The sequence below is a fragment of the Solanum lycopersicum genome, chromosome 12 (genome assembly GCF_036512215.1).
Source record: "Solanum lycopersicum chromosome 12, SLM_r2.1".
Classification (NCBI taxonomy): Eukaryota; Viridiplantae; Streptophyta; class Magnoliopsida; order Solanales; family Solanaceae; genus Solanum; species Solanum lycopersicum.
In genome coordinates this window covers 5,680,369-5,707,842 of record NC_090811.1, presented here as the reverse complement: position 1 = coordinate 5,707,842, position 27,474 = coordinate 5,680,369, and the positions used below count along the sequence as shown (strand labels likewise).

The 27,474-nt window shown below is 32.9% G+C and overlaps 3 protein-coding genes across 6 annotated transcripts; all 3 read left to right on the top strand.

Annotated features, from left to right (window-relative positions):
• The first annotated feature begins 683 nt into the window (after positions 1 to 683).
• On the top strand, positions 684 to 11,792 carry LOC101261990 (anaphase-promoting complex subunit 6). 3 transcript variants are annotated; one of them, XM_069292308.1, is made up of 17 exons: positions 684 to 1,087; positions 2,987 to 3,121; positions 3,227 to 3,300; positions 4,291 to 4,330; positions 4,606 to 4,651; positions 5,542 to 5,621; positions 5,885 to 6,066; positions 6,230 to 6,355; positions 7,658 to 7,732; positions 8,409 to 8,534; positions 9,841 to 9,910; positions 10,094 to 10,176; positions 10,450 to 10,563; positions 11,170 to 11,269; positions 11,344 to 11,379; positions 11,461 to 11,599; positions 11,765 to 11,792. In XM_069292308.1, exons 1-16 carry the CDS (start codon positions 842 to 844, stop codon positions 11,581 to 11,583), a joined length of 1,656 nt encoding a protein of 551 aa, XP_069148409.1. In that variant the 5' UTR covers positions 684 to 841; the 3' UTR covers positions 11,584 to 11,599; positions 11,765 to 11,792. The 3 variants fall into 3 exon arrangements, with proteins under 3 accessions (XP_069148409.1, XP_010313919.1, XP_004251899.1); XM_010315617.4 differs by having other exon boundaries at positions 10,106 to 10,176; positions 11,461 to 11,786; XM_004251851.5 differs by having other exon boundaries at positions 11,461 to 11,786.
• Positions 11,793 to 13,196: 1,404 nt separating this feature from the next.
• Positions 13,197 to 17,308, top strand: LOC101261491 (pathogen-related protein-like). Of its 2 annotated transcripts, none has more exons than XM_004251850.5 (4): positions 13,197 to 13,486; positions 14,025 to 14,157; positions 15,745 to 16,043; positions 17,076 to 17,308. In XM_004251850.5, exons 1-4 carry the CDS (start codon positions 13,328 to 13,330, stop codon positions 17,187 to 17,189), a joined length of 705 nt encoding a protein of 234 aa, XP_004251898.1. In that variant the 5' UTR covers positions 13,197 to 13,327; the 3' UTR covers positions 17,190 to 17,308. The 2 variants fall into 2 exon arrangements, with proteins under 2 accessions (XP_004251898.1, XP_019067146.1); XM_019211601.3 differs by having other exon boundaries at positions 13,220 to 13,486; positions 15,736 to 16,043.
• A 5,831-nt stretch (positions 17,309 to 23,139) lies between these two features.
• LOC101264598 (uncharacterized) lies at positions 23,140 to 24,198 on the top strand. Its single transcript, XM_004252070.2, has one exon. The coding sequence runs from the start codon at positions 23,140 to 23,142 to the stop codon at positions 24,196 to 24,198; it is 1,059 nt and encodes a 352-aa protein (XP_004252118.2).
• Positions 24,199 to 27,474: the final 3,276 nt, after the last annotated feature.

Genomic DNA, 27,474 nt, shown 5'->3' with positions numbered 1-27,474 from the left:
ACATGTTGTATCTATTTCGTGATGCAGATCTCAGTATCAATTATCATTAGTTTCAACATTCTTTTGCAGTTGTGATTCAAAGGCGAGGGTGACTACTTGGCATTTCGGGTTAATTTTGTCTCCTAATTCTTTTGTTTTAGCTAGTCTTATTATGGTTGAGACACGCTAGGCGGAGCCACATTTTTTAATAAGAGGTTCAAAATCTGTAGAAATAGACACATGAAGTAGTCGAAGAGGGTTCAACATCTACTATATATGCATATAAATTTATTTGAATCGTTGGGGTTCAGATGAATCCCTTTGTACAAGGTGGCTCTGTCTCTGGACACGCTTTATTATGGTTCACTTTTGAGATTTGTACTCTTTATTAAATAACTTTGTATTAGTAACTTTCAGGTTTTGAGAGGAATTTTTGTACATATTTTATTTTGATTGTTCTGTCTTGTTGTCCTTGTTTAGATTATTATTTTCGCTAAGTTCTATCTGTACTCTCATAACTTGATGTTTTGTATTACAGATTAACTTATATACTTGTCGAATGTAGTAAATATCTCAAGAAATCAAATTGTGACAAGATATAAACATGAATTATCTCTTTGTATATAGGTAAATTCTAATTTTGTCATTAAACTTATATCAAATCAACGAATATTAATATATTTATGGAACAACTAGGTTGATACAATTTTGCCTTTAGTTTTTCAAAAACCCGTCAAAAACCCGCCTCCATTTTTTCACAAACAATAGCCTCCCGCTCTTCTCTTCTCCCCCAAATTCTTCCCCAAAACTCTCAATTTTGAATTCAAAGTTGAACAATCGAAGAGAAATTTGTATACAAACAATGAGGGAAGAAGAAATTGAGAGGCTAAGAGGTGTTGTGAGGGATTGTGTGAGTAAACATTTGTATTCATCAGCTATCTTCTTTGCTGATAAAGTAGCTGCAATTACTTCTGACCCAGCCGATATATACATGCAAGCACAAGCTTTGTATCTTGGTCGACACTATCGCCGTGCTTTTCACCTTCTTAATGCTTCTCAAATCGTCCTTCGTGACCTCCGCTTCCGATACCTCGCCGCCAAGTGCCTTGTATGCCCTTTTTACTATACAAATAATTGAATAGTTGATTGTTTATTTGTTCCAAGATAATCCGGGTCATTTTGAGGTCTAATTGCTTCCATCTTGTTACAAGATTGTGTCTTTTTGCACTTTTATGAATAAGGTTATATGGGATCTTCATGTTTATGTGTTAATTGAGTAAAAAGGCTACTTATGCATTGTAATTTTATGTTAAGTGGTGATTAACAAAAGTAGGTTTAGGCTCTAGTAGCAAAATGGGGAATAACTACCCAAAGAACTGTTTTTGGTACTTGTTTATTTTTTTTTATTGGGGATTCAACATGTTTAGTGGTGCTCCTTAGCTGTTAAATTGAGTTATACAGGCTAGTTGTTGTGCTTTAACATTAGAAGTGGTGATTCAGCAAAGTAGGTTCAGCCTCTAGTACGGTTTTGCTTTAGTTATCACTAGTAAATGGGACACAAATACTACACAAAGCAGTGTATCTTAAGCTGTTATCGAGCAGTGTGTTGGACCTTATTATGTAAAACTTCATAGATACTTGGAACTTGATTCAGGTGTTAAATTTCAGGGGTTGACATCATTTGCCAGATGCTTGTTAATATATTTAAGATGGTTTGATCATATATCAGTGAGGTTGCTCAAAAATGTGAAGGCTTGATAAACCCTGTCTTTTTGTAGTGTAAACTACTTTTTCCCATCCCAAGTAATGTTTTGGACTTCCATCCCCTATCTATACTATAACCTCAAACCTCTTTCTACTTTCTGTGCACCAAATGTTGATTAGGAGATGAAAGAAGCACACCGTGGAATCAAACCAGTCATTTTCCTTATATGGTGAAAGTTGACAGTGAAGATCTACACTTGAATAAAAAATCTACACTAGAGAGCATACACTTGTTAGAGGTGATCCCCACCTCCCCTTTTCACCTAATCCATTAGTTCACAGCTTCACCACTTTATCTAGGATTGAGCTACCACACTCTTGAAACTCGGTAAAATTGTTTTCATTCAATGAGAATATAAAGAAAAGTAGCAATTCTTATAAAAAAGATAAACTGAACAAGTGGATCAGATTCTGGTTCTATTCTTCTTTGTTTGTCTTCCCTAACTTGAAGTGTTACAGTTGCAACACTGCAGAACACAAAACATTTAACTCAACACATAGTACGTGATAGTATTTCCAGCCTGACAAGTCCCACTAATCTTCTACTGTCATTGAATGCCTGCTTGACGCATTCATAAGCCATGAAACTACTTGCAAACAGGTTTAGTGCTTCACCTTGCTTGGGCAGTGCTTCAGTGCAAACACAAAGGTGTTAGGCGTGTGTCTCAGAGTCCAACTGTCTTAAAGAGAGGGCTAAACAATAAATATTTCACCTAATTGTAATTTTGAAAATAAGTTATATAATTGTTATTTGTGTTTATAGTTATTATTCTTGAACTACTACATATTCTGAATTTTTTTGTTAATTAGAATCCCGTGCTTTGTGTGTAGTGCTTAAAGTTAGACATTTGTGCTTCTTTTCACTTTTTGCCATTGATTACATGGCTGCCTACTTGGGCAAGGTGCTACCATTTGAATGTAGGTTGCCGTCTTTCCACTTTCAGTTATCAACATGTCACATCCCTAAGTATGATTATGGTTAGGTTTTAATCTGTAGTATCTGTCCCTTGATTGAAGCCTCAATCCCTAAATAATTGGGATTAACTATAAGTGCTAGTTGGATCCATATTTTCTTCTTCTTCTATATATGTGATCTCAAGAACAGGTCATCATAATCTTGCACTTACCCCTACACTAACATACAAGTAATTAACCAGACTAAACATTAGGCTTAACAAATTGGATACTATTATGTTCTAAAATAGTTTGCTTAAATTTCCTTGTATAATTTCTGTATTTTTAGGAAGAACTGAAGGAGTGGGATCAATGCCTTCTAATGCTGGGTGATGCTAAAGTGGATGAACATGGTAATATTACTGATACAAGAGAGTTCAACAGCATGTACTTGGACAAGGATGGTGAAGATCGTGAAATAAATGTAAGTTTCTCCATTATCCCTTACCTAGTGGGGATTTCCGGGAGAATCTGTTATGAGTCATGACTTTCCCACAGATTCAAAATGCTCTATGTAAATCTTTGACAGATTTTATCAGCAATCTGCTTTTTGAGGGGCAAGGCATATGAAGCGTTGGAGAATCGTGCACAGGCTCGACTATGGTTAGTGATAGTTTGGATATAAGACACTGATGTTCATAGACATAATTTTGGATTACAGATTTGGTCTTAACAACCTCCGTACCTCCACGAGGTAGGGGTAAGGTCTGCATACACTCTACCCTCCTAGATCCCACTTTTGTGATTTCACAAGGTATGTTGTTGTAGATTTGGTCTGAATTTCTTGTGGGTCACGGGAGAGATTTCTCGGTGCTATAGTTTTCTGTTTGGCTGGTAATCATGTTTTCACACTAGTTATGAGGGAGAAGAAATGATAGAAAGTATAGGAAGTGAGGCAAAATGACTTTCCACATTTAATTCGAACATAGTACGCCTTAGCAAAATCGAATAAGCAAAGAATGAAGAAGTTTAACAGTGTTATTTGGGTTCCTTGAGATAAAAGTGGTAAATACTCTAAACCACTTCTATCTCATCTTTTCTCTTCTAAAAAAAAGATAAAAGTGAGTTAGAGCATTTAAATTCCTTACATCTGATTTCTGGTAGTTTCTTAAACTGAAAAGAATAATTGGTGTTGAAGTAATTAACTTTTGACTATAGCCTATCATACGGATGAACCTTTTGTTTACAGACCCCATCCTTTCCCTCGCGTTGGCTCCTTCATTTGTTGTTTGTTAATACAATGAAGAAATTATTGGTTCCCCTTAATATAACTGTAGGAACAAATTATCCTCTTCTTTTGTCTTGTGTTCAGCATCTGTGATCATCAGTGATCTCATCTCCTTACCTCTCATTCCTTGCTTTCTTGTGCATAGAATTAGGTTAGAAAATGAATCTTGAAGATCCTATCTGATAAAGAGATGTATTCAGTCTCAAGTTAACTGTATTGCAAGAGATATCATTGAATCTGATGTTAAGGAATTACAATTCCATCATGTGCTGAGCTGTCTTTCCCTACTTCTTAATATTGATCTAGCAGTTAAATATTATCATCGTAAGGAGCTGACTTGTTATAACTCCGTGACACTTTCTTAGGTATAAAGCTGCTATCAAGGCTGATCCTTTGTGTTATGAGGTATGTAAGTTTTGGTATTCTAGTCATTCTTCTTTAATTGATGGAAGTCTTTATCTAGGGGTTGGTTAGTATGTCTCTTGGTTTTTTCTCCTCCTTTGTTATGGCTAAGGAATTAGTCTTGTCAATTACTGTATTAGAGGCCAGATTTATATGGTAAAACTCTGGAAGATACTTAGTTATCTTATATTCATTTTCCTTATCGTAGAAGCATCATAGGTCCTTCATGCTTTCAATTCCATGACAATCTTATGAAATTTATCTATGCTCATTTTCAGGCATTGGAATGTCTGATAGAGAATCACATGCTCACTTGTGATGAAGGTGAGAACCTTTGCTGTTTAAAGTGTATCTTCTTGGAACTATGAAATAGTACAAGCTAATTTGTAGAATCAAACTGTCTTAAAACAATGCAAGTACTTTTGGAGACCGTGTTTATTGTACTCTAAAAGTCCTTGGTGTGTGTTTTTATAAGTAATGAACATTCTCTTTCTTTTAACCAAACATTCTATAGCTGTTCAGTGCTGTTAAAGGCCCGTAATGTGCTCAAACTCTGAAGCTGTGCAGGGGCAGTTGGCTGCTTGTGTTGCTTAGGCAGTATCTATGTAGGCCCCAAGACTAAGGGATCCTCTTCACCACCTATAAGCTCGGTCTTGTAGGGAATAGAACTAAACAACATATATAACTGGAGAATACTCGTAAACCTCCTTGGCAAAGTGGTATATTAATTGATAAAGAAATGTTATATAAATATGTGAGTCATTAGAAATATAAAGTTGGAATTTTAGTAGGGAAGTAGCCACTGAGCCAATATTAGAAAACCAAACCCCCTCTTAGCATTAGAATCAGAAATTTTAAATAGTTTTCGGAACAATCGAAATGTTAAATATGCACTTAACTGTAGCTTCTCAAATTCCTTTGTCCTATAAGTATTACTCGTGCTATAGTTAATTTTTTCAGATCACATTTATAATTTTCATTTGTTTCTTTTGCACCTTTATTTACCATGGCCTGCTCTTTAATTGTGTTTTGCACTTAAAATCTTGTTGAATTTTGGCATTTTTTCTGCTTTTACCTTTTTTAATGCTATTTATTGTTGATACTATCATTGAAAACTGCCAATCTTTTAGATGATAGTATTATTGTGTTAATGTTATCTTTGTTAAAGGAATTATTATGAGAAATTGACCAATCCAGTTGCTAGTGAATTTCAGAGAGAACCCTGCTCTCATGTTTGCAGTTTGGTCCTGAAGATGGGTGGCTTTCTTCATTCTATTCTTGTTTGATAAAGAAGGTAATCACTTCTTATAAGACTACATTTTATTCCATTTGATCTTCTTTATGGATCATAAACACTTAACTTTTAAGTTTCACCCAGTTGAAAAATAGAATATTGAATTTGGTACTTTATATTGATAACTAGACAGAAGCTGTACTTGAATTTTTACAGAAATGTTGAAGTGTTCTATTATTTGCGTAGAAAAATTTTAGTTTTATGTTTTGCTCATCCATTTACTCCTCAATGGAATAATTTTTTCCTTTTCCTGTGCTTCTCAGTATGATAAAGAAAATGTGGTGGAAGCTAAATTTAGAGAGCTGGAACAGAGTGGACCTAATACAAAGCTTTCGGACAAATCTGTTTTGTGTACGCTTAAATCCAACTCTGATCTTTTAGCCTGCAAAGCTGAGTATTATCATCAATGCGGTGAATATCAGAAATGCTTTGAACTAACATCTGAGTAAGTTGGTAACCCACCAGAAAGGAAATTATGTCTTTTTATTCTTTTGCTAGATCTTATTGTATACTGATCACATGTATTTTGGTACCTACTTTACATCACTACATGAAATTTGGCAACTGTTTTCTTTTCCTCTTATACTTTGGTACATGATAAAATACAGATTGCTTGAAAAGGATCCGTTCCACCTCAAGTGTACCCTGGTGCACTTAGCAGCAGCAATGGAGTTGGGACATTCCAATGAGCTGTATCTTATGGCTTGCAATTTAGTGAAGGATTATCCTCAAAAGTGAGTGGGCAGGGCTTGAGTTTTGAAAAATATATTGCTGCATATTCGTTCACAAGGCATAACTATTGCATGAAGATTTTCTTTTCTGAATAAACCTAAAGTATGAAAAATTCTTATTAATCAAGAAAAATGTGATTCTACTCATAGCCTTTTGCTGGGAGTTGAGTTCTTTTCAAGGTCAATAGAGTTAAGAGTGATTATTCATGCAAAAATCTCTTTTCTTGCTGACATTTAACCTATATGTTACCTTGATCATTCATTTCGATAGACATGGCAACAAACAAGACTACAAGAGAGAGGGTGGGGGATCGAGTTGGGATTTCAAACAAATTTTGCTATTCTGATAGTTTAGGAATAGAAAAAGGAAAACCAAATAATGACAGCATGATATACCCTAGTTCAAAAACTTGCCTATTCTAGTACTCACACCCAACTTTATTATCTATTCCAGTAGATGTGGAAACAGCAAACCCAGCATTTTCATAGGGAGCACTCTTTCTTTATTACGACTTTGCCTAGAAAAATACACCAATTAAGTGCTAATACTTCACCCAAATGATTTACATTTTGAAAAGTATCTTCAGCTTAAGCATTGATGAGAATAGGTTTACTTCCCATTAAAGAGTGGATTTACAATAATTTGGTGCTAACTTTGCCAGAGATAGACGATAGTTGTATAAGGACTAATGCAAATCTTTAAAATGATAATAACTGCATATATTGTTTCATTTACAGCAAAAGGTATACCAAATTGAGATCATCTATTTTCCAGTATGCCATTATTAACAAGTCAGTTTGTGGAATCAAAAGAAAATATAGGAAAAATAATTTGAAAGATTAGCAAACTATTCAAAATTAAGCATGCTGTGAATTGAATAATGGAGTCAAGTTTTGACTTTCATGTCAACCATTTTTCCGGTCTCTTTTCTAGAAGGTGGTTTTCGAGCCAGCTTGCATATAGGTCTATATTCCATGGAATACTGCTCTCTTCCACAGGCAAAAGTACCGTTGTCAGTTGAGTAGATAACTAACTAGCACAGAGGAATCTCCATAGGTAGGTGTCAGTTTAGTAGATGACAATTCAAAGTCTTAAATGTATGTAGTGTGGCATTGAATTTATGTTTTGCATCATTTTAAAAATATAGACTCTAGCCTATTGATGGATAAATTAGGGTGGACTTGGAGAGATGGTCTTCAATTTGTTTGGATTGATGATGTGTTTTATTCCTTTTCTATGTCCATTATCTGTGGTTGAAAACTACCATTATACGATTGCCTCACTAGACCATGTTGTTTATTCAGGGCTCTGTCATGGTTTGCAGTTGGTTGCTACTACTATTGTATCAAGAAATATGACCAAGCACGCCGCTATTTTAGGTAAAATTATCTATGTCATCATGTCATGAAGAAGAGGGTTTGTAGTTCTACCCATCTTTCTCTCTCGTGGAACAACTTTGTTTCACAACAATACTTCTGGCCAAACATTCTCTTCAAGGTTCGGAATATGGAATTTGTTTTTCTGCCCTCTGTCTTATGCAACACTATAGGTACATGTGACTATAGTTCTAGTCTTTTGTATCCTGTACCATCTTGGTAGTTTTCCATTTTCTTTAGTAGCATATTTTTTGAGGATAAAAAAGAGGTCTATCTATGTAAGAATCTGAGTGGTGGATAGTGATATTAAAAGTGAATTTCTATCAAAAGTGTGACTGGATCATATGAAATTCTTCTACGATTTTTGTGATCTCTGATTTCCCATGTCAGATAGAATGTATCCTTTGGGTAGTGTTTTTCTACTTTACTGCTCCGTCACGGAAGTTAAGACTGGTCCTTCCATTGAAGATATTAAATGATATGATACCTGAAATAATTATTCTTATCAATTTACTTTTACATGATAAAATGGATAATCTTAGCAATCGTGTAGCTTTGAGAGCTAAGTGCTATCTCATATTTCTGGTTCTTTGGATATTCTAATGTAGCTTACGAATAATTCATCCACATTCAGTTGTTGAGGGTCTTATTTTGTATTCTGATTTTTTATATTTGGCAGTAAGGCAACAAGCTTAGATGGAACGTTTGCTTCAGCTTGGATAGGATATGGAAATGCTTATGCAGCTCAAGAAGAAGGTGACCAGGCAATGTCAGCTTACCGCACTGCTGCTAGACTATTTCCTGGGTAAATCCTATTTTTGCTCGATAATTTTGTCTTCTAGCTGTGACAGACCTAGTATTTTCAATTTTTCTGATAGAATTGAACTTTTATTTGTGCTAATTCTTTCATCCATACCAAGTTGAACGAAAAACGGCCAAAAATTCCTCTTAACCTATTGAGTTTGGCTAAAAAATACCCTCCTCCTCCCTACTGGACCATCAATGCCCTCAACGTTATTTTTTGCCTAAAAATGCCCCTAAAACTACTGGTTGACTAGTCCTCTATATAAGAATTATTTCAAGCCACATGTCAGTGTAGGATGTTAGACAAACTATGGTGGGCTCGCTTCCGGAAAATCTAGAACACTGTCTCAAATGAAGATCCGTGATGTCCCTTGGTAGAACTAGTAGAGGAATTTGCTCAGAGCTGTAAGTGATTTGGTGAGCCACACAAGGGCCAAATAATATCATCGATCTGCTCCTTCGTCTTACCCCGTGGAATAAATCTTCAAAATTAGTATTCATGTTGCAAACAAGGTATTACACATTATATCATAACCATAGCAGGTATGATATATCAAGCCGCCAAGCACGAAATGAAGCACATCTGCACTGAACCCTCTTGAATAGGATCACTAGAACGAATAGTGGGACCTATGCAGATAGGACTAATAGAACAATATATGGGGTCTTCACAACCCTCAGTTGCTACACTGAACCATCCTATGCAATAAGACTTCTAGGCCAAAAAAAAGACCTTTGTTGTGCCGGCTAAATCCATGTGACCGCAAGGAGTAGCTGACTAAAGTCAACTCTCCTATTAAGCCTTCTTGATTGCGGAGTTATGTCGCAATTGTGGAGGGTCGACATTTGTTACATCCGGATTCCACAGTTATGCGATCATAGAGAATAAATGTCCCCTTGACTGGTCAAATCTTCAAGGTGATCACTGTACCCCTTCGCAATCATGGCTCGCACCAGATTTCAGTCACTGGCAAGCTGCAAAATTTGTCTGATACCACCCCGATCCCTGCGGATCTCAACCTGAATTATATCAACAGGTCCCAAAACATAATACCAACCAATTACAAAGTCTCAAAATATGAAATGGGACGGAAATAGTCAACAACAAGGATTGAGTTCTTAAATGAATTGAACTCAACTCAACTAAAAGAAGGAACAAACACAAAAGAAAGGCGGATTTTTTGTTATGGATATAAGTTTTGTACTTTGGCCCACTAGAGTAACTTCCTATCTTGCAGTCCCTCTTATAACTTATAAGGGTGTATATTTTCCTTGACAGGTTGAATCCTTAATTTTGTTTTTTCCAGGTACCATTTGCCTACTTTGTACATTGGAATGGAATATATGCGTACTCACAGCTTTAAACTGGCTGAGCAGGTGATTATACATTGTCTGTGGTTTCCTATGTTCAACACTTGGTTATGTTAGGTTCTGAGAAAAAATATTCTCTTCTCTGAGTCTGCACAAGTATGTGTGTTCATGCTGGTTGTTCATATCCTGAAGTCTATTGATATTGTCTGGAGTTCCCCGAATAATAGTGCTGATAATGTTCCCCTCTAGTTTTTTATGCAGGCAAAGTCAATATGCCCCTCAGATCCACTTGTATATAATGAACTTGGAGTTGTTGCTTATCATATGAAGGAGTAAGGGTCTCTACTCTTGTGAATTTGCGACATTTATGATTTAGTTGCGTTAACATTTCTCTCATTTATCCTCTAAAAGTGATAAAACATGTATTTTCTGTGTTAATCTCAACCACTTAGCATTTTGAAAATTATGGGTATATTGTTCTGAAGTCTTGTTCAACCTACCATACTCGAGTATCTTGTCCCTTAGTACGAAAAATTCTGTTGATCTTTCTCTTGTTATATTCTTATCCGTTTTACCAAAACTTTATTTAATTTTCTCTCTTTCAGGTATAAGAAAGCAGTGCGGTGGTTTGAGAAAACATTGTCTCACATTCCATCTTCCTTAAGTGAGATGTGGGAATCAACAGTAATCAATCTTGCTCATGCCCTCAGAAAATTAAAGTAAGTGTCTTATGCTAATATTAGTTTTGTGACATACAAGTTGTAGTTTGGTGACCATTTGTTTTCGTTCTCATTAGATCCCAAAAAATAACATAGATAACAAGGTTACATGTCCTCAGGTTTTACTATCGTAGTATTCTTCGATGAGGTTCGTATTTCAAAAAGTTCTTTAAATGATAAGAAGATTTTTCACATATTTATTTCGGTTAGTGTGATAATGAGTTTACCAGCCGGAGAAAGCTGAACAGCTTTACCAGCTGTGTGATTAGTTCTTTCTTTTCTTAGAAAAATTACATGAAATGGAGTTAATATACGGAAGATGCTTTGAATCTCTTGGGAGAACTTTTTAGTCCTTAGGTTACTGATTATATGGCCAATGGTCATTCTTTAGGGAATTAATATTAGGGACATCAAATTTTCCCTGAGGCACCAAACATTGATAGATAGATATATGCAATAAATAAACTTTTAATGCATATTAATTACCCTTTGAACCCATAACTTCAAAAGTAGAATGAGTTAAGTGCTAACCCAACAATTTAAATCTCGGATTCACCTTTGAAAGTAAGTTTGTAAACATTAACATTAAGCAAAACTTTCTTTCAGGAGGTACAACGAGGCAATCGCATATTATGAGAGAGCCCTTGCATTGTCTACAAGAAGTCTAAGTACTTACGCTGGTCTTGCATACACTTATCATCTCCAGGTAATAAATCTCAGATTATATGATGTCCGAAGTAACAAACTTGGCTTTGATATGTTGTTGTTGCAATTATGCAGAACAATTACACATCAGCTATTACATACTATCACAAGGTGTGTTTCCATTTCAAATGTGTAAATACCGCTATTTGGTCTGATTAAATCGATATTGAGTCTGTTCCATTTCCTAAACAGGCGTTGTGGTTCAAACCAGATGATCAATTCTGCACAGAAATGTTAACTTTAGCTCTTGTTGATGAAAGCCGCCATGGAATTGACCCAATAGTTGAATCTCGTTCTGGTGGTCTGTTTATGTAATGCAGAAAATTCTCTGGTAATGTTATTCATCTGTTTTTTTTTTATGATAATTTCTCCAAAAGCTTAGGAAAACAATAAACATATCTTGTTGTATCATAGGCTAGTAGGAGCAGGTGTCGATAAATTTGTATCTACATATACATATCTATAATTTATTTTAGATCATATTAAATCGATACAGGAAAAAAAACCTTTTTTGCTGATGCTGAGTTGATAGAGATTGAAACTTTTTTTTCTATTATCATAATTCATATGAATGCATTTATTGTAATCATATAGGCCGTTTTTTTTTTATTATTATGTATGTTAGGTAAGTATTATTTTGTTTTTATGTAATTCATATGAATGCATTTATTTGTATTCATTTAAGGTTTTCTTAAATTCTGCAATAAAAGTTTGATGACTAGTGAAACGTGCAAACACCAGCTTACTACAATTTGACCCCATCATTAAATATTACTCCAATTTTTATTTTTATTTTTAAAAAAAACTTTTTCGTTTTAAATTTGTTTAAAAAAGAATGATTTTTTTTATAATATTTTAATTTCAATTTTTTTAAATGACATGTTTTAAGTCCGATCATAGGATAATTTGTACATTTGACATAATTTTAATTTACGATTATAAGATTTAAATTTTTTTTATATTTTTAAATTTGTGTCAAGTCAAATTAAATATTCTTTATAATACAGAGGGAGTATCAAAATTTTCATTCAATCCTACTCCATACATTAAAGGTATAAACCAAATTTTCTCTTTTTCTATCTCTTTTGTAGAAAGGTTTTTATTTTCTACCACAAAAATAATGATATTTTAATCGTTGAAAAAATATTTTTAAAGATAAGATTTTTATTTATTAATTTTATAAAATCAAGATATAAGTAATTAAAATTTTCCATTTTGCCCATATTTTTAAATGTTTTTGTAAGTAAAAATATTTCAAAGTTTGTCAATTATTTAATTTGATATTGAAAGATAAAGACACCGAAGTATAATGTATTAAAAAGAGTAATGATTGGAGATGCATTTCATTTTTTTTTTTATTTTTTTTTGAAAGTTCTATGAAGAAATGGAATTTCTCTTAAAAAATTGAAGGAAACTTGAGAATCTTTTTAAGATTAGATTTTTAAATTTTGTGATCACACATATTTAATAATTTAAAGATAAATTATTCAAGTTTCTTTGAAGATTTTATGGTCAAAGCTTAAGAACTTCTCATTCAATTATTTGTCATATACTTCCTCCCCCTATTTACTAGTACAAATGCTTTATCCTACCATCTTCACTTGTTCAGATTTAATTTGACATATTATAAATAAATAAATAAAAATGATAGTTTTATTATTTCACATCTATTAATTACTCTGTAAGTCATTCAAATGCTTTCAAAGTTTCAAAACATGTACCCAAAATTTATTAATGAGGAAAAGAGTCTGAAATATATTCGAATTTTGATCGAAATTGTTATAACAATTTATATTTTGCGCATTACCTTTTACCTCACTACATTATTTAATAGTATATATGTTAAAAATATATGTGTCAACGTGAATATCATAAATCTTATATTATTATAAATAGTAACTTGTCCACGTGAGCTTATATAATGCTTTCATATACATTAATTAGTTAAGATAATCATCCATCTACAATTTCATCTATAAAAAAGGCATAGCCACACAAAGTGGAATTCACAAAAAAAAATAAACTTTTAGAGAGAAAAAAGTATTAAAAACTTAGAAATATGGCTAGTGAGAAGGAAAAAATTAAAATTACAAGTGATAAGTATAGGCTATTCTTGCATGAAGATCAAGCTGCTGCTGAAGGAACCATCCAATGGAGACATGGTGATGCTCCAAGTTATGGAAGTGTTAATAAACTCTTTGAAGAAGGAAGGACTAAGGTTTGTGCATATGTATTTCTTTCGTCCTAATTTACGTGATATTTTTTAGATTTCAAAAGTTAAATAAATATTTACTTAATTACTAATAATCTTTTATATGCCTTATTATTATTTTGAATTGTTAAATATTGTGATTTATAGTCCATCCAGACTATTTTACATCTTGTGTCAAATAATCCTTATTTATTGATCCCAATTTGTTTTTGTTTTGTTTCAATTCATCTCCTTATTTTTTTCAATTAAGGATAAAAATGAAATCTCATAATTAATTATTTCTTAATTTTTTAAAAATGACAATCAATCTTGGATTAAGAAGTAGGAGAAATAAGATAAATTGAAGGGGGTAATATTTTTTTTTTACATAATTTTTAAATACAAAAATTTTAGTATAAATTTTATAGCATTAAAAGCTAATTATTATATTAGAGATTATGAAAAAAAATAATAAGAAGTGTATTTATGTAATTAAAGTAGTAGTATTTATCATCTTTCATGTAAATACAATTTGTTTTGTTTTGTTTTATGATTTTGAAATCAGGTTTGGCCAGAAGGATCTCTTGAAGAAACAGTACAAAATGCTATAAAATCATGGGAAATGGAACTTTCACATAAGACTAGAGTAAAAGACTTTAGGACAATTAATCCTCAAAAATTCAAGCTCTTCGTAAATGGTAAGACTTGCAAAATACTATTCTATTCAGCAACAGAATAAATAATCTAGGCCAGAAATTTATCTGTTTAAATGTAATTTTCATTATTATGAGATTTAATGAAGTAAAATAAATTATAAATTTAAACACATGTCATGTATGTATTGACTTGGTGTAAACATTCGGGGTGTGTTTGGTATGAAGGAAAATGTTTTATAGGAAACAAGTAGATATTTGATTTATTTTCTCTTGTTTAATTTGTGAGTAGAAAATATTTTTTGAAAAATATTTAGTGTTTGATTTTTGAATAAAATGTTTTTGAGAAATATCTTTTATTTTTTACTAAAGTATAAAATAATTTTTGAAGTTGAAATTAGTTTTTAGAAACAAACTTAAAATTCTTTTTCTTTGTGGGTGGGGGGCTAGTAAGGGATAGTTGTAGGGTGGGGGGAATCTAGGGTAGGGATGAAAAAATAAAATTTGAAGTTTAAAATATGTTTTAAGAACAAATTCAATTTCTTTTTGGGTTGTAGGGGGGACTGGGGTAGTAGGGGTGAGTGGGTGGGGGGTCGGAGAGCACGGGGTAGTTTAAAAATGAATTTTAAAAGTTTGAAAATATTTTTAAAAAACTAACTTTAATTATTTTTTATTGGATGGGGGTGGTAGGGGGATCAACGATGGGTGAAAAAAATAAATTTTGAAGTTAAAAATATTTTTTTTAAAATAAACTTAAGTTTTTTAGAGATAGGGGGGCTGGTAGGGGTGGATGGGTGGGAGGCAGGTAGGAGGGTGGTTTGGGGGTCTGGTAGGATGGGGTTGGGGTTGGAAGAAAGTTTTGAAAAAAGTTTATCTTAAATTTGAGGAAAATAAGTTAATTTGAAAAACATTTTTCAAAATATTTGACCAAATCAAACATGAGAAAATTGAAAAAATATTTTCTTTCATACCAAACACACCTTCGGTGCGGATAAATTTTACCCATAATTTAGCTAAATTGTTCTTTTATTTAATATTTCTTTTAGCAAACGTAAAAGAAAAAATATAACAAATAAAATGAAACCAAAAATTCACATTCTCGGCTGCTTCCGGTCCGATAGGTCGGTCGCCCTCTAGCCAGTGACTAGCCCAGCTATGGAGCTAGGTGTATACCGCCACGTCGAGACTCTCATTCAAAAGTGCAAATAAGCAAAGAAAATTCTCCGCTCAAACTAATTTCATATTGGTAATATCAATCAATACTTTTTTATACAAATTTATTCAAATTTATATATGGGGATAATTTTAAAATTATTCAATCATATTGAATTGAATAGTATAATCATTTCTTCATTAAATAAAAGAGTGTACTGATAACATTCTTTTTCCCTCAATGAAATGCCTTCACATCACCACATATATCTTTAATCATATATGTAGTAGGTAGTGATACATATAGGCCCATTATAACCCCACTATGATCATCATGTTCTATAGTATCTATATTCTTAAAATAATATAGTATTTTGTTTACATATTAAACACACAAATGAATTATTTTTTACAAAAATATCTTTTTTTTTTCTTTATTTATATCAATTTTACTTTATGTTTTGCGATGAGATGGGACAGGAAGAGACGGATTGTCCGCGGAAGAGACGTTGAAAGTGGGAAGCTACAATGCGCTATTGAAGAGTTCAATGCCAAATGAATTCAAATATTACAAAGCAGATGAAGAGACATTTGAATCATCCCACAATGCTTTTAGATCAGCTTTTCCAAGAGGATTTGCTTGGGAAGTGATCAGTGTATACACAGGGCCACCAATTATTACATACAAATTCAGACATTGGGGTTTCTTTGAAGGTCCATTTAAAGGACATGCCCCTACTGGCAACATGGTCCAATTCTATGGCCTTGGTATATTGAAGGTCTCTCTCTATTCCTCTTACATACTTTTACACTATCGTAAAATAATATGCAGATATATCCTCTATCATATTTTTGGGATATTGGTACTTCTGTCGTTCAAGAACTAGAACATATACGTCATTCACTCTAACGGCAGACTAAATAAAAACACGTGGCACAATCTTATTCGTCGATATGATATTTAATAAATGTCAGGTCATTGGATAAAGATTACGACATGTGTATGTCCGTTAGTATAAAAAGTATATATGTTCTACTTTTTGGGCATAAGGGGCATCAATATCTCAAAAGTATGATGGAGGGTATCTGCATAATATTTACCATTTTTTCCTTTTGTTTTTGACAATTTATAAGGTAAATTAAAACGGCATACACATCACTCTTTTCAATTTATTTTGTGGATTACACTAAATATATTGCTACTATTAATTTTATTTCATTTATTACTTTACAAAATAAAAAATATCACTAAACTTGTTTTGCTAGGAAATCCACTTTAAAAATGATACTGTTTGATTTTATTAATAAGAAGAACACAAAAATAATCAAAATGAATTGAGAAATAATATATGTATAAATTTTATAATTACTTATATATTATTCACAATAAAATATAAATATACTGTTAAATTTTAATTAACTTAAAATTTTTATTTTTATCATTTTTTCAAGTGCAATACTTAAATTTTCGAGTATAATGACTTTAGTATTGATTAACTAAATCACTTTGTTCGTATAATAATAATTTTAGTATAGTTTAATTAAATTCATAATAACTTTCTTGTAGATTTTTCGTGTACTAGATGTTTGTGATGTGTATGCCATCTACAAACTTTTACTTTCAAACAAAAAAAAACTAAAAAATTCAAATCAAACCAAATCGACGATTATTTTTTATTTGATTTTAAAAATTCAAAAATCAATAAAATTGATTTTGAAAATGATTAATCTTGAACATTTGACTTTTGTTTTTCTCTCTCTTTATATATATAATTATGAATTTAAATAAATTATTTTCTAAATGTTGACAGGTTGATGAATCACTAAGAGCAGAGGATGTAGAGGTATATTATGATCCAACGGAACTTTTTGGTGAACTACTCAAAGGACCAAAAATTTCTGAATCTAATGTTGAGCACCACTAGTCATGGTTTATTGATTTTATGAAGTTTTTTTTTTTATGTTTTTTCATAAAATAAACTTTCTCTGTTTGGATCGCACAATATTACAATACAATGTTACAAAGTTTGTTTGGATTGATTTATTTGAAGTGTTTAAAATTAAAATAACTTTGAATATTTGAATAAATTAAAAGGTGTTTAAACAGAGAGTTCAATTTTAAAGATCTTGTGCTTATGTTTAACTCTAGGCTTCCTTATTTAAGGAATCCATTAATTTCGGTCACTAGACTTTCCTTCATGTTGTTTTTGGTTTTGAGGTAGTCAGGGGTCATGTTTCGGCGCACTAATGTTTACAATTGAACTAGTAAAGGCTTATTTTAGACCGTAGAAATATAATCTCATGAATTTTTTTAAACTTTTTTATTCAGCTATGTATTTCAATTTTTGCCTAGTTTCTTTATGTTATGCTTTGATATGTATGTCAAGGATAAGCTTGGAATCACTTGTGGTTTCAATTACTATATCTCGACTAAAATACTCTGTCCATATATACCACAACTAATTATCTCTAGTTCAATTCATATCTTCATGTTACTCAAGATTATTGTACTAACTAATGATGGTCCTATTCTAATAATAAATGTAGGAAAAATGAAGAAATCTCACATTTAAGTTCTCTTATCACCATTATCCCCTATTAGTTTTACAAATCCCCAGAAGATCTCTCATTTTCATGCATCAGATTAATGTATCAGTGTATCAGATTAATGTATCTCGTGCATCAGATTAATTTATCTCGTGCATCAGATTAATGTATCTCGCGCATCATATTAGTGTATCATGTTTAAATGTACATCATATTAGTGTATCATGTATAAAATGTAATGTATCTTACTTAACGGTTAATGTATCAGCACTTATATTATCGTACCAATTTAAAAGATTTTGTAATTATTAACTTATAAGGGACAAATAGTAATTTTATCTTAAAAGTATGTCATTTCTGTCATTTGTTCGTAAATGTATGCAACCCTTTATGTTTTTGTTATGAATCTAGCTCCTAACTTGGGCTTAGAATTAGCTCAAAAAGAGTTTGGGAAGAAGTAGGAGAATTAAACAACCCAATATATGCCCCTTTACTTCTACTTCCACACTTCCTTTGTATTTTCAATTCTTTTTATTTTATTTATATTTTCATAAATATATAATACAAATAATAATAAAATTTTGTTTATGGCTTAAGCTTTTAAGGAGGTTATTTTATGAGAAATAAGTTATTTCAAAATAAATTATTTCTAGGTTAGTTATTTCACCAAAATATTAAATAAGATATTAATATTGAGATAAATAATTTTGTAATGGTTTGATGTCTTTTAATCAAATATAAGATAATTTTATATTGTATTATATATATTACACTTTGTTTGCAACAAATATTAAATATATGGAAAATAAATTAACCTCACAAATAAAATTTGAAGGAACATGAATATTTTAGTGATAAATATTGCAGGTACAATTTTATTGATATCTTGGTTCTACTCTCTTAATATTTATTCATGATTTAATGGTTGTTAGTGGCGTATTTCCCAAATTAAAATGATTTAGATTTGATCTTTTTATATGAATATTTCATGAATTTACGGAATATTCGAGATCTTCTAAATCTCTTTATGAAATTTTGAAATATCTTTTCAAAAGAATATAGTACCTTTTATATAGAAATATTGAACTAGGATTTAAGATTAAATAACCTTAAAGAATTTAAATTAAAATTAGACACCTTATAAAATTTCAATTAAAATAAATATATTTAATAAAGTCTTACAAAATTTCATTATCTACGTCACACTAAAAATACGATGAAAAATCATATAGTATATATTTGGTCAGAACATGAGGATGTGATTTCGATTTAAATATAATTCCTGTTGTGGCCTTTAGTAGCCCATGATTTTTTCACTTATATTCTTCACATGTTTTGCCATAACAAAATCACATATAGCTTATTGAAATTTAGAATTTTTGATAAAAATAAATTTTATAAAGTAAAAAAATATTGCATAATGTCATGATCCAAAACGGGCCGCGAGTGGCACCCACACTTATCCTTTTAGGTGAGTGAACTAACAAATCTAAACCTCAACATTTATCAATAGTTCAACTATGAATAGCAAAATATAATGCGGAAGATCCAAAACTTATAAATGTAACCAATTAAATAACTTCTAAAGTTCAGTAGCTATTAATCCCAAATTCTGGAAGTCATCACATCAAGAACATCTATCCTCAAATTTCTAAATCTAAGAGTATCTAAGAAGCTAAAATAAGTAAAAGAAATGGTCCATGTCCGAACTTCAAGACATCAAGACGTGAAGGAGAGAATCCAGCACGAGCTAGGAATAATAGCTCACCCTGAATCCTGATGTGCTGAAGACTGGCTAGATCTGAGGACGAGTCGAAGTCGATGGTTCACTTGCTGCACTCCACAAAACAACACGAAAAAGAAAATACAAGTAGGGGTCAGTACAAGGAACACGTACTGAGTAGGTATCATCGGCCAACTCAAAATAGAAACCAATATACATTGAACAATAATATAAAATCAACCACAATACTTAACAGGTGACAATCAACAAGTACAAGAACCATTGGCAACAACACCAAGCACACCTATGAGGACTCAAGTCTCCACACCATACTCATTTTGGGAAATAGGTTCTTCAAATTCGAGCATATTAACCTAATTCAAGATTCCTTTTCTTTATTATTATCGTGTCGGAACACGACACTCCAATCCCCTAATATGTGTCGGAACGTGACACTCCAATCCCCTAATATGGGTCGGAACGTGACACTCCGATCCCCTAATATGTGTCGGAATGTGACACTCCGATTCCCTAATATGTGTCGGAACGCGACACTCCGATCCCCTAATATGTGTCGGAACGCGACACTCCGATCCCCTAATATGTGTCGAAACGTGACACTCCGATCCCCTAATAAGTATCGCAACGTGACACTCCGATCCCCTAATATGTGTCGGAACGTGACACTCCGATCCCCTAATATGGGTCGGAACGTGACACTCCAATCCCCTAATATGTGTCGGAACGTGACACTCCGATCCCCTAATATGTGTCGGAATGTGACACTCCGATCCCCTAATATGTGTCGGAACGTGACACTCTGATCCCCTAATATGTGTCCGAACGTGACATTCCGATCCCCTAATATGTGTCGAAACGCGACACTCCGATCCCCTAATATGTGTCGGAACGCGACACTTCGATCCCCTAATATGTGTCGGAACGCGACACTCCGATCCCCTAATATGTGTCGGAACGTGACACTCCGATCCCCTAATATGTGTCGGAACCTGACACTCCGATCCATTTATCTCATTAATTTATTTCATCAAGTTTTCCTTATGTTAAGGCATCATCTTAATAGAGAGGATTTAAGTTTAAAGGTTCAACAACCTCATCATTCTAATCCACCTCCATTACACAATCACAATATACAAACACACAATCAAGCATATAGGAGACTTTACAATACCACCCAATACATATCAATCGCTATTTAGAGTTTATCTTTCACATAGAAATTAAACCATAACCTACCTCCACCGAAGAATCGTGATCAAGCAAGTTACTTCCCCAATGCCTTTGCTGTCCTCTCCGTTCTTTCTTTCTCGCTCGTTCTCCCTCTCTCTGTTCTTTTTATTTTTCTTCTCCAGATTCTTTTTCTTTTACCCTAATTATCATATAATCCATTATGATAAAAGTAACCCACTATTTATTTCCTTATTATCTTCTTTAACCCCCAAGTAAGTAAATTATTAAATTTACCCCACTGATTTCATAATTATAATCATGAATAGTCCAAAACACCCATTTAAATTTTAGCCGAAATCCGACCCAGGGTGGGGTTACGCAGCGTGAGACGGTCCGTCGTATCTATGACGGTCCGTCCTGCAGGTCCGTCACAAAGTTCAGAGAGCTAAATTTCAGTAGTAAGGTTACGCGACTTGTAACGGTCTGTCGTATCTACGACGGTCCATCCTGCAGTTCCGTCGTGAAGTTCAGAAAGTCGATCCCAGTACCCAGATTTCAGAGTTGAAGTATTTTGGAACGAAGACGCTCGGCGGACCGTCGTGCCTATGACGGTTCGTCCTACCTGTCGTCGAGGATAGTGAGGAGAGCAGCAGAAGAAATTACACAAGTATGGGACGACTGAGTCCATCACGGTCCGTCGTGACCATGACGGTCCGTCGCGACCATGACGGTCCGTCGCGTGATCCGTCGACCCAGTCAGTTTTATCACAAATAGTTCTACTGCTCAAACCGACTAACAGGTTGTTACACATAAAATTTAACTTGAAATTATAAGGTGAATTAAAATATCTAAAACACTAAATTTAGGTGAATATGGAGCAAGAGACGTTAATTGTTACTCTCTTTGTTCACTTTTATTTGTTATAATTATTTTTTTAGAATAAAACTATTAAAAATTTGATTAACATTTAAGATTTATTTTTTTATCATGTTGATATATAAAATACTGTAATTTATAATACTTTTCAATGTGGTTTTTGAATATATAATTTTTTTGTTTAAAATATCAAAATAAATGCAATCTAATTAAACTTAAAAAATTAATCAAAATAACTTTCAAAAAATATAACATAATAAATAAAAGTGAACAGATGATAAATATTTTTTTACGCTGAAAGTCGTAAAAGCTATCAATTATCATTATGTGGAATAATCATAGGGTTACTTCTATTTTAAAATATAATTACGAATCTTGAATTATAATTTCAAATATGAAAATGAAACTTATTCTTTCGAATATTAATATAAATATTGAATACTAAATGAGAAATCGGATAACAATTAAATTAAAAAAAAAAAAAAGCCGTAAAAGCCAAAAGAAAATATTGCAACAGTGCTCCTTCGTAAATAGCGGCTTCCAATCAAGAAAAATAAATACTGTCAGAATTTGTCAGATAATAAATTGGGTATTTGTTATATTTTTAGTAAATAAATGAGAACATTGAATTGTGTACTTTATAACACAATAATAATTGTGTTTTTTAATGTTAAAAAAATAAGTTTAAAATCAAAATTAGTTTTTCAAAATATCAGTCATTGCTTGTTGATTTCAAATGTAAATTTGGATATTAATTTAAACTTTTATGAAGTTATATTTTTTTTCTCAACATGAAAATTTTATAATTTGTAAAATTAAGTGTATGTTTGTTTTTGGTTATTTGAAGTGTGAAATGATGATTATTTAAAATTAATAATTATTTTCTTCATTTTAAATTGAAAGTCATGTCAATGAGATTGTATTAATTACTAGGCCACTAAATCATCTCTTGGGGCCTCATATTTTTTGAGCGTATTAATTAAAAAAATATCCATACATATTACTTAACCCTATATATATTTTTAATTTTTTTTTAAAAAAACAAGGAAGAAGTATAAGAAAAAAAATAAAATAACCTTTAGTTTTCCACACTTTTCTAAGGGAATGAAACATTTTTTAAAAATAATTTTCTTAAGTAAGAAATTATGTTTCATTATTTATCTCCTAAAAATATGATTTTATTATAAATCCATTGAATTGTGTGGATTGTCCTTTAGATTTACTCAAGACTTAATTGTATTCATGTATACATGTTCCCAAGGTGATAAGAATCATTTGGATAACTATGTACCTACTAATTGGACATTTATCATGGGGGCTTTTGGGGTGATATCTCAACTCTATAAATAGAGATATCATTCACCTTTTGTAATACATACTTGAATAAGAAAATTATCTCCTCTATCTTATACTTCTTGTCTTTTTCATCTTATATTCTGAGCTTTCTTTACAACACGTTATCAGCACGAAGTTGCTACTTGCAAAGGTATTATATAAATATTTTTATTTGATTCACATATTATCTCATAATTTCATTATGTCGAATTTATCCAAACTTGAGTTTGTGCCATTAGATATTTCTGGAAAGAATTATCTTTCATGGGTACTCGATGCTGAGATTCACTTGGCTGCTAAAGGTCTTGATGCCACTATTACTCAGGGAAATGAAGCATCGAGTCAAGATAAGGCGAAAGCTATGATTTTCCTTCGTCATCATCTTGATGAGGGCCTGAAAATTGAATATTTGACGGTAAAAGATCCACTTGAGTTGTGGACTGACTTAAAGGGGAGATATGACCACCTAAAGGCAACAGTGTTGCCAAGAGCCCGTTATGAGTGGATGCATTTACGGTTTCAAGATTTTAAGACCGTAATTGAATACAACTCTGTTGTATTCAGGATAACCTCCCAGTTAAAATTATGTGGGGAGACTATAAAAGATGAGGACATGTTGGAAAAGACACTTACTACTTTCCATGCCTCAAATGTGATATTACAGCAACAATATCGTGAAAAGGGTTTTCAGAAATATTCTGAACTAATTTCATGTCTTTTGGTGGCTGAGCAACATAATGCTCTTTTAATGAAAAATCATGAAGCTCGTCCCACTGGAGCTGCTCCATTACCGGAGGCAAATGTGGTGGAAGCACGTGATCAATCTGAAGTAAAAAGAGATGATCATCGGGGCTATAATAATGCACGGGGACGTGGCAAAGATAAAAGACGATACACTAATCGTCAAAGTGGTGGTCATAATAAAAGGGAGAACAACATGAGTTCTCAAAATAACCCCTCAAAAAGTAATTGTCGTCGTTGTGGCATGAAAGGCCATTGGAAGAATGAATGTCGCACACATGAACATTTTGTAAGGCTCTATCAAAATTCCTTTAAAAAGAAAGGAAATAAAAGTGGTGCTTCCTCTTCCAATGCTCGAGCTGAGTCACATATGACTCTTAAAGATGATGATAAGCCGAGAACATCTCAAAAATATGATAAGGATATTGAAGCAAATTTGGCTTTAAAGGATGATGTTTTTGATGGCCTTGGTGACATTACTCATATGGAAGTTGATGACTTCTTTGGAGATCGAAACTGATTTTGATCTTTTAGCTGGGGAATGAAGTCTGTTAATATTTTACTTATGTATTTTTAATTATCATGTTATTTATGTTGAAGTATTTAAATTTCCGTTGTTAATTTTGTTTCTTCCTTCTTTTGATGTATTTTATTTTAATGAAAATTAATAGAAATCCCCAGTTGTCAGTTGGATTCAAGATGAGTAATGGAGATGTATGCTTTCTTGATAGTGCTACAACGCATACAATATTAAAAGAAAAGAAATATTTTTCTAATTTGGTTATGAAAATGGCATATGTCAACACAATATCAGGTAGTACAAAATTAATTGAGGGCTCTGGAAGAGCGACCTTATTACTACCTGGAGGGACAATATTAAGCATTGATAATGCATTATATTGTAGTAAGTCTCAAAGAAACTTATTAAGTTTCAAAGTTATTCGCCAAAATGGCTATCATGTTGAGACGGCTAATGAAGGAAAGGTTGAATACCTTTACATTACTACAATTAATGTTGAGAAGAAAATTGTGCATGAAAAATTACCTGTATTTTCTTCTGGGTTGTACTATACAAGTATAAGTACAGTTGAATCACATGCCGTAGTAAACAAAAGGTTTACTAATTTTAATGATTTTATCATTTGGCATGACCGGTTGGGCCATCCTGGATTTAATATGATGCGCAAAATCATTGAGAATTCACATGGACACACCTTAAAGAGCCCAAATATCCTTCAATCAAAGGAATTCTCTTGTGCTGCTTGTTCTCAAGGAAAGTTGATCATTAAACCATCAACAGTTAAGGTTGGAATTGAATCCCCTGCGTTTCTGGAACGTATACAGGGTGATATATGTGGACCAATTCAACCTGCATGTGGACCCTTTAAATATTATATGGTCTTGATAGATGCTTCTACAAGATGGTCACATGTGTGTTTATTATCAACTCGCAACATGGCTTTTGCGAGATTGCTGGCTCAAATAATAAGATTGAAAGCACAATTTCCAGACTATACAATAAAGACAATCCGTCTAGATAATGCTGGTGAGTTTACATCTCAGGCATTTAATGATTATTGTATGTCTACTGGTATAACTGTTGAACATCCAGTTGCGCATGTTCACACTCAAAACGGTCTAGCAGAATCATTGATTAAACGTCTGCAATTGATAGCTATACCATTACTAATGAGAACAAAGTTATCTGTGTCTATGTGGGGGCATGCTATTTTGCATGCAGCAACACTTGTGCGCATAAGGCCAACCAATTATCATGAATTCTCCCCATTACAATTGACATTTGGTCAAGAGCCAAACATTTCCCATCTTAGAGTTTTTGGATGTGCGGTGTATGTCCCAATTGCTCCACCACAACGCACAAAGATGGGGCCGCAAAGAAGGTTGGGGATATATGTTGGGTATGAATCTCCTTCAATCATAAAATATTTGGAGCCTATGACTGGAGATTTATTTAAGGCAAGATTTGCTGATTGTCATTTTGATGAATCAGTATACCCAACATTAGGGGGAGAACATAAGTCATTGGAAAAAGAGATAGATTGGAATTCATCATCTCTATCTCATCTGGATCCTCGAACAAACCAATGTGAGCAAGAAGTTCAAAGAATAATTTATTTGCAGAACATTGCAAATCAGCTACCAGATGCATTTACGAATCTTCCAAGGATTACTAAATCGCATATTCCAGCTGTTAATGCTTCAGTTCGAGTTGATATCCCGACGGGACAAATTGTTAAGGCAAATGAGTCTAGACCACATTTGAAGCGTGGTAGACCAATTGGTTCCAAGGATAAAAATCCTCGAAAGAGACAAGGAATAAATGATCAAGATGATCATGGGTTGAAAGAAATTTCTCAAGATGAGACCCAAGTCATAACACATGATGATGAGGAGGTTCGAACTTCTGAAAATAATGAAATTTCAATGAATTATGTCTCGACGAGAAAGTTGTGGAACCGAAATAATGTTGTGATTGACAACATATTTGCCTATAATGTTGCTATTGAAATAATGCAACAAGATGAAGATTTTGAGCCAAAATCTGTTCACGAATGTAGACAGAGAAATGATTGGCCAAAATGGAAGGATGCAATTCAAGCTGAATTGGCTTCACTAGAAAAACGTGAAGTTTTTGGACCAATAATCCGAACACCTGAAGGTATCAAGCCAGTGGGGTACAAATGGGTTTTTGTACGAAAAAGAAATGAGAAAGGTGAAGTCATGAGATATAAGGCCCGACTCGTTGCTCAAGGTTTTTCTCAAAGACTTGGCATTGATTATATGGAGACATATTCTCCAGTGGTAGATGCAATCACCTTTAGATATCTCATAAATCTGGCAGTTCATGAAAAACTTGAAATGCGTCTAATGGACGTTGTCACAGCCTATCTATATGGCTCATTGGACCACAACATTTTCATGAAAATTCCTGAAGCATTTAAAGTGCCTGAAACATACAAAGATTCAAGAGAAACTTGTTCAATAAAGCTTCAGAAATCTCTGTATGGACTGAAACAATCAGGAAGGATGTGGTACAATCGTTTGAGTGAATATTTGTTAAAGAAAGGGTACAAAAATGACCCGATTTGTCCCTGCATTTTCATTAAACGGTTGGGGTCTGAATTTGTAATAATAGCTGTGTATGTTGATGATTTGAACATCATTGGAACTCGTAAAGTGCTTTTAGAAGCTGTTGAGTGTCTGAAAAGAGAATTTGAAATGAAAGATCTCGGCAAGACAAAATTTTGTCTTGGTCTACAGATTGAGAATTTGTCAAATGGAATACTTGTTCATCAATCAACGTACACAGAAAAGATACTAAAGCGTTTTTACATGGATAACTCACATCCATTGAGTACTCCAATGATGGTAAGATCTCTTGACATCAATACAGATCCATTTCGACCTCAAGAGAATGATGAAGAGCTTCTTGGTGATGAAACTCCTTATCTTAGTGCGATCGGGGCACTAATGTACCTTGCTAACAATACTCGACCAGATATCTGTTTTGCAGTAAGTCTACTGGCAAGATTCAGTTCCTCCCCAACAAAAAGACATTGGAATGGTGTTAAACACATACTTCGATATCTTAGAGGGACCATGGACATGGGTTTATTCTATTCCAATGAATCCAAATCAGAACTGATTGGTTACGCAGATGCAGGGTATTTATCAGATCCGCATAAAACTCGATCACAAACATGCTATTTGTTTACATGTGGAGACACGGCAATATCTTGGCGATCAATGAAGCAAACATTGGTAGCCACTTCTT

Bases quoted from the DNA above. Each gene is read 5' to 3' on its own strand.
- LOC101261990 (XM_069292308.1), top strand. From the start codon at position 842: ATGAGGGAAGAAGAAATTGAGAGGCTAAGAGGTGTTGTGAGGGATTGT. The intron at 3,301-4,290 runs GTTAGTGATAGT...ACACTTTCTTAG, and splicing joins CGTGCACAGGCTCGACTATG to GTATAAAGCTGCTATCAAGG. The intron at 8,535-9,840 runs GTAAATCCTATT...TGTTTTTTCCAG, and splicing joins GCTGCTAGACTATTTCCTGG to GTACCATTTGCCTACTTTGT.
- LOC101261491 (XM_019211601.3), top strand. From the start codon at position 13,328: ATGGCTAGTGAGAAGGAAAAAATTAAAATTACAAGTGATAAGTATAGG. The intron at 13,487-14,024 runs GTTTGTGCATAT...TTTTGAAATCAG, and splicing joins TTGAAGAAGGAAGGACTAAG to GTTTGGCCAGAAGGATCTCT. The intron at 16,044-17,075 runs GTCTCTCTCTAT...AAATGTTGACAG, and splicing joins ATGGCCTTGGTATATTGAAG to GTTGATGAATCACTAAGAGC.
- LOC101264598 (XM_004252070.2), top strand. From the start codon at position 23,140: ATGTCGAATTTATCCAAACTTGAGTTTGTGCCATTAGATATTTCTGGA.